The sequence below is a fragment of the Parasteatoda tepidariorum genome, chromosome 4 (genome assembly GCF_043381705.1).
Source record: "Parasteatoda tepidariorum isolate YZ-2023 chromosome 4, CAS_Ptep_4.0, whole genome shotgun sequence".
Classification (NCBI taxonomy): Eukaryota; Metazoa; Arthropoda; class Arachnida; order Araneae; family Theridiidae; genus Parasteatoda; species Parasteatoda tepidariorum.
The window spans coordinates 43,909,972-43,928,360 of record NC_092207.1 but is presented as its reverse complement, the minus strand read 5'-3'; the positions used below and the strand labels follow the sequence as shown (position 1 = coordinate 43,928,360).

General features: G+C 30.2%; 2 protein-coding genes across 7 annotated transcripts in view; one reads left to right on the top strand and one right to left on the bottom strand.

Moving 5' to 3' along the window:
* The window catches only part of LOC107452948 (cubilin), an 18,688-nt gene extending 4,465 nt beyond the window's left edge, over positions 1 to 14,223 (top strand). For both annotated transcript variants that reach the window (XM_016069578.3, XM_016069577.3), the window contains exons 2-5: positions 1,433 to 1,679; positions 3,896 to 4,060; positions 7,859 to 8,235; positions 12,549 to 14,223. In XM_016069578.3, coding sequence (XP_015925064.1) covers positions 1,433 to 1,679; positions 3,896 to 4,060; positions 7,859 to 8,235; positions 12,549 to 14,134 — 2,375 coding nt within the window. In that variant the 3' untranslated portion in view covers positions 14,135 to 14,223. The remainder of the gene's footprint in view (positions 1 to 1,432; positions 1,680 to 3,895; positions 4,061 to 7,858; positions 8,236 to 12,548) is intronic.
* The window catches only part of LOC107452939 (uncharacterized), a 60,390-nt gene extending 42,193 nt beyond the window's left edge, over positions 1 to 18,197 (bottom strand). For 4 of the 5 annotated variants that reach the window (XM_043049496.2, XM_071179730.1, XM_043049497.2 and 1 more), the window contains exon 1: positions 18,003 to 18,139. The gene's annotated coding sequence lies outside the window, so the exon portion shown is untranslated. Of the gene's footprint in view, positions 1 to 18,002 lie in introns of all 5 variants that reach the window. The other variant, XM_043049499.2, reaches the window with a different exon arrangement.
* Positions 18,198 to 18,389: the final 192 nt, after the last annotated feature.

Below are 18,389 nucleotides of genomic sequence, written 5' to 3'. Positions count from 1 at the left end.
GTTTTTTGACAACAATTTTTATCAAAAAATTTCAAGTTTTAATAAAAATCATTATTTAGAAACTAAAAAACGTAAAATAAAGAATGCTTACGATACAAAGCAAAAAAGAAAAAACCAATTCTAAAAATTCCTTACATTAAAATAAACAACTTTCATGTTTTTTCTTTTTTGATTCATAATCGGACGCAGAAAACCATTCTATAGAAAACTATCATCAAATAAGAAAAAAAACTACTTAAAAGTAAATTTTTTTTATTTTATAAAAACTAATACTTACCTGCGAAGAATTCCAAAATGATTTGTTCTTCGATTTTTGTTACCATTTTTTAGTGCTACGAAAATGTGTCTTTAGGATTTGCCAAAAATAGAACAATATGCAATTTTATTTTTTCAGGAGCGAAATATTTTGCCCATTGTCCACCGAAATTCGATAAACTACTTTGATTTTATACAAAGTGTTTCATTTTATGATTTGTCACAAAAATTTTAGGTGTGGATTGGCGGCATTTAAAAACCGCCAAATCTGTAGGTGCTGTGACGTTAATACATAAGTACCGAATTTTTATTCATACTTTTCTGAATCATATTGCTTGAAACATTAGAATATGCAAGAAGTATACATAAACACATAATGTTATACCATTTATGTTTTCAAAAAAAGTATTTTGACAACAATTTTTATCAAAAATTATAAACTATAAAAAGTTCAGTATCTGCCATTAGAAAGAAAAAAATTGGTACTTAAGCTAGGATTTAATGTTGTAGCTGTAAGACAGCAGTTGTAAGCTTGTTTGCAGTATGCGTTGCTGTTATTTCAGGTATATTTAGGACAGTTACGTTGAGAGAGTTTGTAGGCTGAGTGAATTGATGTTATACATTGTTGCCATGGGTGAATTGACTCGAAGTAATTAGTGTGTACCTATGAGAAAGCGACATTAAACATTCATGACATGACAATTGAACAATTGTTGCTAAGTAATTTACAGTGAATTAGTGAAATAGTGATTGGTGGTCAATAAGAGCGGGGCTCCTTAGGGGAGGGGAAAGCTTAAAGGGGTCATTGGAGCTTTTAAGCATGCTTAGTTGCGACATTACTGTTAGAGCATTTTAATTTGGAGATTTGATGTTTGCTTAGCAAACATGGTTGCTACATAAATTCCTCCTAAAATTGAATTATTGATTATGCGATCTATGATAAACTAAATTTAAATTCTGAAGGATTAAAAAATACATAATTCTATTTTTGTTACACTTAAAAAGCTGTACGACACATCACTGTAATAAACTTATCACCGCAGAAAATCCCCCTCCGTTTTTCGAACTTTTTTTACTTTTGATGTGTTCTTTTTAGGCTCTTCAAAGAACATAGATTTTAAAATTTTTATTTCATTTTACTTTAACTTTATATATATTTATTTTACAATTCTTTTAGGTGATTCCGATCACTGCAACAAAACTGTAGATATTTATCAAGCTGTGTCGAGTCCACCAGTAACAGAAGCGAACCGAGGAAAGCCACTGCATTGCAGTTACAAAATTCGAGTGAGACCCGTCAGGGATGATTGGGTAGTGTTCGTCAGATTCACCAGACTGCGAGTGGGACAACCTAGTAACAATCGTTCGCAATGCATCGGAGGCTATGTTCAAATAGTTGATGGATATAAAGATAGCAATTACAGGTTCGTTTATTTTAAACTGTAAAAATTTAAAAAAACATTTTTGTAAATTTTTATGAATGCTTAAATATAAGTTATTTCCAGTTATTTAAAGTTATTTCCAGTTCCAAAGTGCAATTTTTGAAGCCACGTTCGACAGATTAAAACAGAGTTGTGAAAGTTATAAAATGCTAATCTATAATTTAAAATATTTTAAGTGTATTTTGTTTGTTGTATATAAATAAAACTATGAACTTGTAAATAAATTTGCAGAACTAGTATGAGAATTAGCAAGCTTTTTTCCAGATGTCAAACATTTTTCTTATTAATTTTTTTAACCGGCGTTGATCAGCCGACAGAATTCTAAGCTTACGACTATCACTGTTCAACTCCGTATATTTGTAGTTTTGAACCCAACCCAGAAGACATGGGAACTCCTTGATCAAGCATAAAGACAAACTAGCCTTTGTGGAGGACTTATTGATAGAACTAGCCCGAATTGGGTCTGCATGAAGAAAAAAAAACCACGAAGTTCTCCCACGACTAGCCCGATGGCATGGGGATTCTAACCCTTGATCCGTGTACCAGTAAGGATATTTTACGTGAGCATTGTAGTAATTTTTTCTCAGTTTAGAATATATTGGGCTAACACAAATTAATGGCCTGATTAAATATTTATATTTTTGAAATTAATTGAAAACTATTGTAGTTAGGACCTTATGAAGTCACTGGCTCCTTGAAACTTGTTCTCTACGCTAGCTGAGATGGCTAAGTGGTCAAACGATAGCGGGATTCGACTCTCTGTCAGGACACCGCAATAAGTCTTCCCTTCCTTCAATGTTCCCTTCTCACTCCTATACGCCTCGAAAGTATCACACGAAATTCAGGGGAAAATACCATTTTTTCAGTCACAAATGTTTGATGTGTGACCCTTTTGTTACATGATAAACATCTAACATTTAATCATGTTTCTTCCACACATTTTGCAATTTTACACTGTTCATGGTCCGTAATGATGAGCCATTGCTTTTTCAAAGTTCTTGTAGTTTTTTGGCTTCGAAGGTTTCTAAGTATTTTCTAGGACGCGTGGGTAACAGTGATTCGCCTTTAATCACTTGGCCACCAAGATTTCCAGACCTTACATCACTTGATTTCTTCTTATGTGGTCGTTACATACATTACTTACATTATCTAATATTATCCAAGTGCAGTTTAACTAATTAACGGTGAAACACGGACTAAATATTATTTGATCTTTGAAAAACACTGGGGAGCAAATTTTTTGTTATATGAGATTTTTTAACGGATCATGGACATTTTAATCTGAATAAATTCAAATCTCCATTTGATTTCTCTCTCCAAACTAACTACAGTTGTTCTTAAATGACATTTTTAGTCTATTTTTTGTTGAATTGTACAGGTTTTAAAACGTTATATACAAGTATAAAGAGCAGGGAGCATAAATGTCATGACAGAGTTCTAGGGGAGTTAAAGCAAGTCACCAAGATTAAAATAGGATTGGAACCCATGTCTGAAAATGTCATACGCCGCTAGAGACTTTTCCAGATTATGAACTGTTTCTTCGTGTGCTTGTGAGCTAGTCATAATAGGGAAGCACCCCTATAATCCACGCATGAGTTCTATGCAATTTTAACCAGAGGATATGCCCGAACTTCCCTAGAAGTTTACCACAACATTTATGCTACCTCTGTTATATATGACATTTTAAAACTTGTACATTTTGAAAAAGTAGACTGAAATAATCTGCAGCTATAGGAGCAAACTAATTTTAGATTTGAAATCTCCACACCGAATTTACGCTAGGTACAACAAAATAGAACAAATATATATATACAACAAAAGTTGTATAGATACAACAAAAATTTGCTCCCCAGTGTAATCTTCCTCTATCAATTTTCCCTTAGTAAAGTAATAACTTATAACTTAATATATATTATTATAATAAATAAATATTTTATTATAATAAATAATAAATATATATTATAATAAATAATAAAAATATATTATAATAAATAAATATTTTTTTTAAAGAGTAATTTTTGTTTAAAAATTTTGATACGTTAGATTTTATTTTATTTACTGCACTAAAAGAAATAACCAGCGATTAATGGGTTAAACCATTCATAATTTACAATAAAGTTAAAGCAAAAGTTTCTGTTAATTTAAATATTTAATGAAATGCTTGCTGCAAATATTCTAAATATATTTTATTTATTTAGCAACAGAGAATCTCCAGGATATTACTGTGGTGACATAGATTCTCCAAAAACATTCATTTCCGAAACTCCTCAGGTCAAAATAATATTTCACGCAGACAGTTATGGACCAGAAACTTTCTTACAATTCGATGCTAACGTTGAAAAACAAGGAGAAGTTCATGCTAGGTATGAAGTATAATATTGTATCACCATGAATAATATGTTTTGTAGAATTTTTTTACATTGAACGGTAAGCAAAAGAAAATAGTGTGAAGTCTTTAAAAATGAATAAATTAGTCTGTAAAAGGCATTAGCTACCTTCGGTGACCACTTTCAAAATTATCTTATGCAACACATAAATTTTAATGGTAACCAAACCGAATTGCACAACACAACTAACGTTAAATATTCTAATTCTTCCCCCTTTCCTCTAATCCTGACAACTTAATTAGTTTTAAATCGGATTTTTTCACCGTCACATTTTAACCAGATTTTTCCCCCGTCTGTTGCCGCTTGGAAGCATTAGAAGGCCTGAAAAGTAATGTTGTTTCGGCTCATTAAATATTCTTTAGTCTTAAAAACCAATTCATTTTTTTTTTCGATTCATTTTCGATCCGGCATTGAAAGGTTGTTGCTAATGAGTGTGGATACAATAAAGAATGCAAAACAAATTTTTACATACCGCCATTTTATTTCTGTTTGCCTACTTAAAAATGCTCTTAAAATCTGCTCATGCAAACTATTTGGAAAAAAAAAGGCTTATTATTGCACTGCTGCACGCTCTTAAAAGAAGAATAAGAGGATAAGACAGGTTGATATTTGAGTTCCCTGGTTGATACTTTTTTTGTTCAAACTACCATTGCCAAAACGCAGAAGAACATCAGCATTTTTAGGAAAATTAAAGAGGAAATGGTTACCAAAGTTTGGTTTTCGTATGCCACTGGCCTACAATTTTTTGGCATAAGTCATTTGCAAAAGAGTACGCGATATAGTTGAACAAGAGAAGTATACATCTGTTAAATTCCCATTGGAACAAAATTAAGCTCAAATGAAGGATCATGGTCGAAAACATAGGATTAAGTAAAAATTTACCACAACTGCTACTGCTTGGATCTAGACACGACTATTGTAATTTCTAGTTAATTTACCATTAAAAAAATCGTTAGACATACATTTGTGGCTGAATGGTTAAGAAATCATACTTCAAGCAGAGAGGTCGTCCCTTCTATTGAAACTGATTGTTTTAATATTCATTAAAAACATTTTCTCTTTTTATTTAAAGTATTTATATTAAGAAACTTCTAATTTAAATTAGCAACTACTTAAAAAAAATTATTCATCAGTTTAAAGTTATTTTCTTTTCTTTAGTTAAATAGGAGATTTTTTTAAAGTAATAATTACTAAGAAATAAAATCTTTTTTAAAGTTAATATACTAACTAAAATTTTAAAAAAATTGAATATTCTTAATATATTTTTTATTGTTTCACATCAATAAAATTTTCACTACAATTATATATACTTTTAAATAAAATAAAGTTTTTTCTATTGAAAAAATTGAAGTATTTTAATAAATGTAAATATTTTTCTTCAATTTTAAGATCCATTACGAAAAAAAAGCAGTTTGCTTGTTTTTACAGAGAAAAAACTAATTATTTTTTAAGCATTTTCCAGGCATAAAATAGATAGAATAAATTTATAAAAAAATGTTTTGGAAAGAAACATAAATTCCAATTCAAAAGATAAACTTAAAAATTTTTTCTTTTTGAAAAAGGGAAGATACAAATATCGCGAGATCACGAAAATAAATATTTAATATATACCTACATAAAAATATTATTTAGTAAAAAAGTTGAAAAATTAATTATTATTATCAACTGGGACAGATCTTCTTTCTCTCTGCGATCATTTAGATATGTTAATCATTCTATTCGGCCAAGAATTTCACATAACTCAAAAGAACTTTTAATTTTAGAATAAATTAAATAAAACTTAGTGGGTTTATATCTTGTCCCAGGGGCCACAGATGCAGTTAATTTTAAAGTTTTTTTTCGTTAATTAAAACTTTGTTTAGTTTCAATAAGAATTTTACAGATGTGTATTTTTATTGTAAGCATATTTGATATCAGTACTGTACGCTATTCGCACTCGACGTTATTTTAACAAAATGAACTGAACTGAACTAAGTATTGAGTTTCCTTTTATTATCAGAGTTATTTTTCAGATGCTTTGTAAAAACGGCTAATAGATAGATTATGCTTGTTAGTGTTAGAAATATAGAAATAGAGGAGATAACTAAATTTAGGGTATGTTTGTATTGGAATTATACTAGCCTATAGTACTTAGATTTTTATATAGAGAGTCTTATCGTATAAAATCTTAGATTCTTCGTGAATATTAAGTCAGAAAAGTATACACTAAGTTGAAAACTTTTAAGTAAAAAAAATACGATCAAATGATAGGTGGGACAGGAAACGTCAATGAAAACACCTTAAAGTTTCAGGTAATTCAACTGGTTTTTCTGTATTTACTTCCATCTTCTTGTCTAATAATTATTAGTGTTTTTATTTCTTACTCCCTAAAATATTAATTTACGACCTTAAATTTGTATATTTACACATTTTTTACTTCTAATGTGTACATTCCACTTTTTCAAAGGATTTTGAAAATTAAAAATAAGGTGGTTATGACACGTACCATATTTTAGTTTACAAGGCAGACTGCTAATAATAAATCAACTTATAAAAGTAATGTGGAAAATAAATATAAAAACTTAAAAGATTTTACATAAAAATAAGTACTAGATATTTTTTTAATTAGAATTAATTTCTCATTAAGACTACAAAAATAGGGAAAAAGCACTTCTAAATGTATAAGATAAAATATTTTCCTAGTTGCATTTACTTTATAGATTATGCATTTTATTAAAATTTTGGAAACAATAATTCAACAGGTAAAACATTTCTCTGTTCTTAGTCTGTAAACATGCATTGCCACAACATGGTATTGGCTTTTCTCAATCTATGGAATTCAAAAACGCAACATTTAGATTTAGAGTCGATAATTTCGTGTTATTTTCAAATATTTGTTTGATAGAGTTTCTCATTTGATAATCTAAATTTTCAAAATTGAATAAGGATAATTGAATCAGCAAGTTTGAATTGAACAAACGAAGTTATTTAAAACTTGTGATTTTTTGATTACCAGAAAGAAAAAATTAAAATTTGAACAATCAGCCAGAGAGAGATTTTATTCAGTAGTAACATAAAATAGTTTTAGTTATTGAAACTGAAATAAATATTTGATGAAACACCTAATTTGCACAGAAAAAATATAATAGGACAATTCTAAATTATGCAGGTTTCCTAATTTTTGGTAATTCATAACGCCTTATTTATAAGCTGGAAGATAATAGGAATAACTTTAGTGTAAATTCTTACATTAAAAAAATTTTGCAAGATGCAAAAAAATTTAAAAAGTCCTAATTGAATTATTTAAAGAGTGACTAACAGCATCAAACAAATGTAAGAATGGACATCTTGTTACATTAGATACAAAACTGTAGAACCTTAACCGTTATGACCCCCTTGGCCCTCAATGAAATGGTTATGTCAACCATATTTTATAACCATATCATACCCATTCTTACAAATGTAAAAATGAATATCTTATTACATTAGACACAAAACTGTAGAGCCTTAACCGTTATGACCCCTTTGACCCTCAATGATTTGGTTATGTAAACCATATTTTATGTATACAACCATATTATATCCATTCTTACGAATGTAAAAATGAATATCATATTACATTAGACGCAAATCTGCAGAGTCTTAATCTCCATGACTTTCAGCGGTTTTTTGTGTGAATGTTTTTTCAGGTTTCCATAGAAATGTGTTGATAATCTTTCTTTAAAAATTGATTTTCAATTTCATTTAAAATTTTGGGTTCTAATTCAAATTTGTAATTCTTAATATTTTCTTTAGGTACGGACAATTTCCCCATTTATATCCTCACAGAAGGGGCGCACCAGTACCAGGATCTTACTGTGACAGAGTCTTTCACGAATGCGCCCCCAGTCGCTGTTTCGTCCAATCACCTGGATTTCCGGGAATTTATCCACGTAATCTGCACTGCCGGTACCACGTAAGTGTCCGGCAGTATTTGGTGGGCCTTGATTTGACGGCCTTCGATGTAGATGGTTTGCGCTGCGACAACCTTCTAATGTGCTTTCCCAGACCAATATCTAAGATTGCCGATGATTGCCCCTTTGATATTGTAAAAGTTTATGATGGAGCAACTGATGAAAGTCCTCTCATTGTCAGCATTTGTGGTCGTGGGAGATTGAAGTCAAACATCATTGGTAAGATAAGGATTATATTATTATTTGAATGAATTTCGTTCATTATAAGGTTTCAAGTATAACTACAATTTATATATATATTTAGAATCCTTGTCAAAAATGAAGTAAAAAAATATGCATATGAGCGATCGCGAATCAATATTTAAGCATAGAAAAAAAGAGCTGCAGAAATCTGTTGAATCACATTTAGGAAATCTTAATTAGATTAAACCAGATGAAATACACTGGTGTATGTTATAACCACTTTTCGTCTTTTTCTTTCCTTTGACAATCAAACAGTAAAATTCTGTTGTGTCACAACAACCAGAAATAAGACATGAGTTGTACCAAACAATTTATTTAAACATTCACACGAAAAATCACAAAATATTTTCCAAAGAAATATCTCTTCTCAGAAAATTACTCTCTTTCTCAACTACACAAAAAAAGACCATCACTTCTCGTGTGTGTCTCTCAAGCAACATCATTTTAGCATTACCTCTCGAGGAATTGATGCTTTTAGCTCAGTTGTCACACACTGTTACGTTACAGTCTAACTCCTCATATTTGGATATTTTCAGTTCCCTTTTCTTTAGAGGTGATTTGACAGATATCGATTACGTTTTTGTTTCTTTCAAAGTTTCTTTCAAGATATACGCCCAATTAATAGTAATTTTGACTTTGTCTTTAATGAGGAGTTTAAAACTATGTATAAAGAACGGTTGTTACGGAACATCCTGTATATAGATATGAAATTGTCAAATTGGACCATGCTCTCAATTAACTTTTGACATAATGGTCATATTACATTCATTCCAATTATCTGCATTTTTCTCAAAGGGATATTTCTTGCTAGTTTCTTTCAAACTGTATGTATATAATTGAAAAAATTGTCACAAAAGAAAGTTATTTATGTTTGTCAATGAATTATTACGCATGTAAGTTTTCCTTACATGCTCCCATTTATATCTGAAGAAAATTGTGAGAAGATATTTACTTTCAGAGATATTTAAGCCATTAAAACGAATTAATTATAGTATAAAATACAATATAAATATTATACACTAATTCTACTATATTATACAACCTCTATTTCTTATTCACTTTTATCTATGTATTTTTTAATTTATAAGTATTGAAAATATGCGTAACGTTAGTCTTCGTAACGTAAATTTCCTAAATTTTGTTAGATCAAATTTTGTTAGATCAAGTTTTATTAGATCGAGATCAATAACTTAACTGTAACATGTCAGGCAGTCTCAATACATCAAAAAGATAACTGTGCGAAAGAAATGTTGCTAGTTCTGTTGTTTGTTGTTAGTTCTGGTTATATCTAGACAAAACAAAATTAGCGAATGAGATTCAGGGTTTCCAACTGCTAGGTTTTTTACGAAACATTTTATAGAATGGCAGACAATCAAGAACTATACTCAGAATATAGGTAAATTTTCTCGATATTTTAAAAGCCTCACTTTGAGAGAACTAGGACAAAGTGACTTTTTATAGGAATTTTTCAATCGTTTACATGCATTTTTGTGTGGAAAATAAATGACTTTAAATAAAATTTACTAAACAAAGTCGACTAAACAAATAATCATGCATTAAAACAGATCTTGCTGCCACTGAAACCTTTTTTCAAACAGAAAAGAAAGCTGGCAGCTCGGAGATTACTTACTTTAAAATATAGGACATGATTTATCATGTTTACATAATGCTAATGGCTTTTAATTTGGCTTTAAGAAATCAGAAGGGAATTTCAAACCTAAACTATAATATTTTCATACAAGTCATAGATGTTCTTAAATAAACACCTACGCATCTTTACTTCTCTTTTATAATAATCTAACCAATTAAAACACTTTAGGTAATAAAGAAAATTTGAAATAAATATTGCTTTATTTAAAAGTAATTATTGCAGAGTATTGAATAATTTCAAAAGGTCGGTCTTTGGAACATCTAAATCCAAATCGCAATTTTTTTTTGTGGTATAGAACACTATGTCCTATTATAAGAAATATCCCATTAAACAAACGATCATAGGCAGTTTGAAAAAATATCATCTCTAAATTTCTCTAAAGGAAATAAAATCTGCTCTCTTCAAAAATGGCATTTTTGTGACATGGCGTTCTTTACCTACGATGTACAGATATCTAATTGCTTACGTGACATTACATAGCTAACTAGCACTTCGAGTTGAGATGTTATAACAAATTGAATTGAGATAATGAGAATATCTGTATGCAGACTGATATAATCAAGTTTAGCCTTGGTTAGAGCAACAATTATTTCATTAAAATGATGCTAATTGATTTGTAAGTCCAACTTTAAAAAGATCTCAAAACGCTTTTCTTTTATTAAATAATTTTACCGCGAAAAATAGCATATCAGTTTTGCTCGAATTTTTCATTACATTATATTTCAAACATCAGTTAAAAATAAATTATTAATACTCAATTGTTTCTTCTGTTCGTAGGAATTCTATCTTAAGTAGATTATTATTATTATACATTTAATTAATCTAGAGTAAATTAAATTGATCAAAAGTTGATAAATCCACGATTTTGTAATAGTTTTTAAAAGAGAATCTTTCCTTTCTGATATAATTTATTCAGTGCTGCGAGAGCAAGAATGAATCAGATGTGAACTGTATATTTGTAGTAAGATATTGAATAGATTAACGGTGACAAAAATTTTATTAACTATATTTCATTAATTTGTTTTCAATGCATTTAATAAAAAAAAGAATCACTGGTAAAGAATATAATACATAAAACTCTCTCTTAAAATCCTTTCTTCACTCTCTATTAGCTTACATCTTATAAAAATACTTATTAAAAGCATATCCGTGCTTTATTTATGGGTTTTACTCTATCGTACAATAATGGAAGAGACAGTTTCAATTTTTGATATTTTTTTGAATTTCTCAAGAAATGCTTAGGACAATTTTGCAAATTTAGAAGTATTTAGTTCATGGGATTTTTCTTACTTTGTAATAAAGTTAGAAGCTTCCAGAGGTTTGAGAGACTGACAGTAAGTTACGAAAGAAAATAAAAGTATTCTTGAACACCCTTAGCCAGAAAATCCAACAATAAGCTTGTAATTTGGTTGTCATTTGCAGGATATCATAAAATTTCGTTAATCTATAGTTTATATTTAAGCAGATATGAGCAGTTTTAATAAAAAATAAATTTTTTGTCTAATGTTTTTTCTCTATAACTCATGTAAAATTAAACGAAATTTTTGGAGCAATTTAAAATTACAAAATCATTGCTTAGAAATTTTTAAAAACTTTTTTAAAAACTTTTTTAAAAAGAGCGCAATATATAGATGAGTATTTGAAGTAGTTCTTTTGTACTGTGCATGAGCGAAAAAGAAAATGTTTTTTTTTCTTTCATAATTTTGTAGTGAATCGTATTTGGCAACTAATGAAAAGTCTTATTTGAAAATCTTAATAACGTAAAAAGTTTAGAACAATTTTATACATAGCTTTTGGACTTTTTAAAAGAAAGCTCAAAATAATCAGGAGTTTTTCACAAATTTTATTATGTATTGCAAATTACATTACCCTATAATCACTGGACATCAAATACAAAATAAAATATGTGGAAAACCCCTGTTTTGAACTTTCTTTTACAGTACAAAAACTACCTAGAAAATTACTTGAAACTTTTGTTGAGATATTTAAATCAAGATTTTAGTAGCCAAATACGAGTCTCTATAAAATTATGACACAATAATTCTAAATTTTTTCCGCATGCGTAATCTAAAAGAACTATTTTAAATAATAATATCTTGCCCATTTTTTAAGAGCTTTTTTTTACAAATTTTATAACAGTAATTTCGTAATTAATTTTAAATTGCTATATTTACGAAATTTTATGCAGTTATTGCAAATAACAACCATACTTTGGTTGTTATTTGCAATAACTGCAATCGATACAAGTTACAAGCTTATTGCTTGATTTTCTGGCATAGGGTGTTCAAAAATGATTGTTTTCTTTGTAATTTATTGTCAGTCCCTAAAACCCCTGAATTCTTTAAACTTTATAGCAAAGCATGAAAAATCACACGAACCAAACACTTCTAAAGTTACAAAATAGTCATCTAAGTATTTCTTGAGAAATTCCCAAAAATATAAAAAACCGAAAATGTCTTCCATTAGTGTAGGGAAGTGTATTTAACAGATATTTTAAGAATAAACAAATTCAATTAGAATCAAAAGCTAATAAATCGCTACTACTTATAATATAATAACAATGATAAAAATGTACAAATCTTGTATTTTCAGTATTTATTTCTGAATACAAATTTTAATATGTACTATATTTTTACAGCATCTGGTCCTGATATTTTAGTAGAATTCATCACTTCAAACGCGGGTCCACTCTTGAACACCGGATTTCACTTTAAAGCCGACAGTATCATCGATCCTGAGACATCAGAACCTTTGCAACTGAGAAACAACAGTTGCTTCGTGGAAAGGTATTTACCAGAAAATAAAGAAAGTACGTTTTCCCATCTACGATCATGGTATCCTCCTAACACAACATGTGCATACAAGTTTTACACAACATCTGAAGACGTCATCAGACTTGATTTCTTGCTGTTTCGCATAGAAAGGTTCACACTATGCGAAGAATCCATTAAGTTATACGATGCTTCTGAACCAAATCCCACCAAAATCATCACCAAACTCTGCGACATGAACAAAGCTCAAGCGATGTACGAGTCTACTGGTCCTTCTCTCTACGTCGAATTTGTAAGCACACGTGGATCCCTTGATGGTTCATCAATAAGTTATGAATTTCAAGTAAAGTCGGTCGGAGCCTCCTCTTTAGAAAGTGGGCATGCTTGTAGCCGCATTTTCGATCACGATGGACAGTTGACGTTTCCACTACACGAACTAAATTCTACAAGTCAACCTGTAACGTGTAACTACACGCTAGATGCTACTTCTTACATGCACGGCAGAATTAATTTAAGCTTAGATTTGCCATTTGAGAAGTTGACAAGATTTTGTCTCGACTGCAAGCTGGAAACTATTATTTTAGAGATTACCGGAGCAACCCTAGATGACACTCCACTGTGTTTCTGCCACATCAGCCGAAAACGAAATGTAAATATTGTGTCTGTAGCGTCTGTAGTGGTTATTACACTTCGTACAAACCCACCTTCTTCAGAACAGAAAATTCTGCCAATGACGCCAAGTAATTCCAAAAACTCGAATTCCAAAGACATTACGGGAAATTTCACTTTCTTCAGTGATGTCCGTTGTGGACCAGAAATCCTTAAATTAGATTTGCAAGGATCCATCACCTTCCCATCATTTCAAGAGAATGATATTCCAGGACCTGTGCGATGTATTTGGCAGGTTCCCTTACTCCCAGGAAAAGATGCCGGCTTTAGACTGGAGAATTTTCTCGGTAACAATTGCAGCTTTGATTATTTGAAAGTGAACCATGTTCTTCTTTGTCCAACTCTTGCTGAACATTCATTTGTGGTTCAAAGAGAGGATATTAAAAGTTCAAATGTAATTTTGGACTTGCGAGCCAGTGAAGCGTCTGAAATAAACTTTACTCTCTGGTGGACGCAGCTTAGAGTGTTACCAGCACCATCGACTGCGTCTGACTATTCGCTTATGTCTTTGGGAAAAGAATGCGAATTTTTGTGCGCAGCTTCAATGACGTGCATTCGAAAAGAACTTGTATGTAATGGTATTCCAAACTGTCCAAGAAGTAAAGACACCCCTTTCAGATTATACGCCCCTGATGAAGAACCTTCTATGTGCTTAACTGGAAGGCACAATTTGCAGTTGCATTGGTGGGTTGTGGGATTTGGACTTGCGATATGCGCATGCATTCTGATAGGTGTCATTTATTCAGTATTTAAAAGATGCCAAAACCGTAGAGAACGGTTTTAAAGGATATAAGTTGGACTTTCTATTAAAAATGTAAATTTTTATTGAACTTTGAAATGGTGCTTTGTTTTAAATTAAAATTTCTTTTTTTATTGTTTTGTTTATTTACAAACAGCATCGATTAAAACAACATATTAAGTCTTAATTTGTGCTTAAGGTGTGACGTAGGGGAGTGTCGGGTACCCCCGCCCACTGTCACTTTCATATGTATTGGATATTTTTTGAAGTCAATGGGCCATCGGACATTAATTGTTATATTAAAAAAGGAATATTTTCAAAGTTTCAAGTGTTTATGCAGCTGGTAACATGGTAAGCAATAGTTTTGAAAATATATTGAATACAGTAGTCAAATTTTTTAAATTTCTATTTTTTTAAGTTAAGCTATTCTTTTTTTGGTTTATTCTTTTTGCATTATTTAATTAGATGATAAAATAATAGAAACATACAAAAATATTGATTATTACTCAATATTATACAGAAATATAAGCAATACTCCTTAAGTGGGGGGGGGATACCAGACTCTCCCCTAATGATCGCCTTGAATATAAAACTTTATTGAAGCAAGAAATGCACACATATGAAGTCAAATTAGTATTTAAGCAAGGGAAAAACAAAAGAATTATCGAAATATAATGCGTCTCTATTATGAAAGGAAGAACTTAAAATATCAAAAACCTGTTTGATTGCTTGAAAATAAGTTGAATGTGCTTCAAAAATTCACCTTTCATCTCATTTTTTTTCAGTCCCATCTTTATTTGAAGAGATTCGTTAAAATTCGAAAAATATTTTTTTTCTTCCCTCAAATATTACTATGAAACCCTTAATGAGTACATGTTTATGACGAAGATTTTAATATATAATGCAGAACACTGTGTAAAAAAAGATAAAGAACTATTTGTGGAATATACAGATGAGGTAGTTACTTAGTTAGATGTGCAGAAATCTTTCATGCGCATTTTATACCTTAACATTGCATGCTTGTGTGTTTAAATAAACTTTTGGCGAAATCTATAAATCCGCGACTTTCAGCGTTATAACATGTTATCAAAAGAGAGGCTATCTTTTAAGATTGATATCAACTGTTTAAACTGTGCTAAATTCCATTGGAATCTTCTTCAACAACAAAAACTTTTAAAGAACATCATTAGCACATTCGGCAATATTGGCACAATCATTGTGACCAAATATCGATATTTTTTATAATGAATTATTTATAGTTATCTAAAAAGGACGAATTTATGTTATTTGGTTAAGGGTGATTGACTGTGAAAGGGCATTTTCGGCATGCGGACAAATAGGTGTAAATGCCCCTGAGATGATAACTTGGATTATAACTTGGTAAAAGAAATCAATCATTTATAGCCAAATTCTATAAAGACAAGATTTTCACCTAGAAAAATTTCAATTTTTTCTACTTAAACTTTCGATTATGGGTAAATGTTGAAAAAGGAAGATTCTCTTTAACTTTCTTACTTAAATATTTGTTAAAAATGCCGAAAACTACTGCTTAATCAGTCTGCTGAAGAGACAACCTTGTTGTTCCCCCAAAAAGTTAAATTTATTTGTTTAGCAGAGAAGAAAATAACAAAAAGATCCATGGCGTTCAGAAAAAAAACTAATATCGAAAATACGATGCATCACAGATAACATGGTTTTCCGAAACTCTTTCGCCATTTAAAATAAAAAAGCAACAGTTTAAGTAACTTACACTTAAAGCAAAGCTATCATTTTACACTCATTTTGCCGTGATGTTTCCTTTCCTCGAGCTTTAGAATGAATAAATAACTTAAATGTTTTAAAAGTTATTAAACTTTTTTGAAAATAGCCAATCTGGTGACATTTGTCCACAGATATAAAAAAAATATCAAAATTTTATATTTCTTCTCAGTTTTTGCAAATTTTTATGAGCTCAGATAATGCCGCATTGAAGTTACTTTATTAAAATTAAAAACTTATGACCTCAAATCCTTTTATTTTCACTGAACTGAGGTTTTTCACCATATTGATGTTTTGCGCCATTTACAGAATAAGTACAGAGAGCGCTGGCTATAGATAGGTTAAAATTGACCTAATGCAAATAGATATCTAAGGAACTACAACGGGTATCCAATATAGATACCTAAGAATTAGCACATGTTAGAGCCCCTGAAGGAAGAGAAAAGGGGATAATTTTGATTTTATAACATTTGCCTTGTTTTAAAGAATTAAGTTTGATCTCCTAGTTTTTCTATAACTCAAACTGAATTAATATATAAAACAGAGATAAAAATTGAAGATGGACAATTTATTATTGACAATGATTTTACAAAACAAATAATTTTTCCCCACTGACAAAAATCACGATAGATTCCGAGAAAAGTCTCTTGACAACTTTTTTCTTTCTATTGCTAATGCTATTAACGCTAAAGTAGAATTTAAAAATACTGATAAAACAAAATTTATCTATGAATTTTTTTTTGTAACATCCAGTTTATCATACAGAGATGATGAATATGTACAAATCTCAATTTTAAAATTTTTGCGTACTCCAGTAGTTATAGAAAAAAGGTTGTTTCTTTGGAAAAATTAATACCAAAAATATTTTTTTGGCAGAAAGATTTGTTACCCCTCTTATAAATGATACCTGATAACTCTCCAACTTTCCTCTGCATGCTTCTCGCTTTTTTTTTGAGAGAGAGATGCGAGTGATTTAGAAAGAGAGTGAGACATTTTTTTCAGCGTAATTTTCTCGCTAAATTGAATTAGACCAATAGTTTAGAAACTAGAAGGGTTTTATACACAAAAAGTACACATTTTTACTTATACCTACTTCCGTATTTGATGGTGCTATCTAATCAAGAGACACATTATCAATGTAATTTGCACGCTAAATCCAATGAGACTATACATGAGTGAATGGAACAAATAGTTTAAAAATTGTAGCGTTTTTTTTTAATAGGAACTGAAATTTTTGACCCTAACTTAGTACACCTTTTATTTTATTTATGAGCCAGTTGACCATGTGAGGTTCATTTTTCTATGAAATATTAGGGGGACTGGAAAGTAATGTCGTTTCGGATCATTAAATATTTGCTAGTCTTGTAAGCCAATTCATTTTTTTTCGATTCATTTTCGATCCGGCATTGAAAGGTTGCAGCTAACGAGGGTGACTGCGTTATTGATTAAAAATAAAATCCAGATAACTAATATCAAATGAACCGAAACGATATTACTTTCCAGTCCCCGTAATATTTTACATTGAATTGAATAAGATGAAATTTTTGTTTTTTGTAGAAAGAGCAATTAATTAAAAAATCTCACACGAACGAAAAATAATTTCAACATTTGAAATATTAGCTCTTTTGATTCGTGTTTGGTCTCATTCGATTAAGTGAGAAAAATTGTATTGGGAACAATACCTCACTTGTCTGTATAGCAATTCAAAATGTGTTAATAAGAGTATAAATAAAAGATGTGTAAATAAAAAATACAAACTTGTACTTTTGTACACGGAACACTTAAATTCTCAACTATCAGTCTGATCGCTGCGAGATTGGTCTCATTCAATGCAGCGTAAAAAAATACACCGAAAACAATTCCTTACTTATCAGTTTAGAAGAAATTCAATTTACTATTTCTCTCTCAAACAAAGGATCAGCGTACAGAGGAGATTTATGAGTTTTCGAACATCATTTATAATAAAATAAAGCTTTCTATGAAAAAAGTCATAGGTAAGAATTTCTCTGAAGAAAAAAAAAATCTAATTTTGCTGGGGAAAGGTTAATCTGCAGATTTTATGTTCAATACGAAAACAGTCTTGAAGGGCTCTAATACCATACACGCATCTCAAAATATAGAAATGTAACATAAAGAGTAAATGAAAGAGACTTACACAGATATATCAGGAACCAGTCTCGGATTCCAATCGTAAAGTCACAAGTAATAACAGTTAAATAACTGAAGAATCTCAGCACTTTTAAGACAACAATATACAAGAATCTTGTTTCAAAACTACGAAAGCAGCCTTCCATAGGTTACTTTTTAACAGTTCTTTTTTCCTATTCCAACACGGCACACAAACCCAGCTATACGTACCCATTACGCAGCTTAATTTTAGTTCCGACCGCATGATGATATATCACAGATATTGTTTATTTATTGATACATACATATACAGCCTTGTATACTCAATAAAATAAGTACGGCTTATAAGCCTTTATCAAATAGAAAGAAAGATAGTATTATTCAGAGAAGTGCAGCACGAAGGTACATCCAGGGT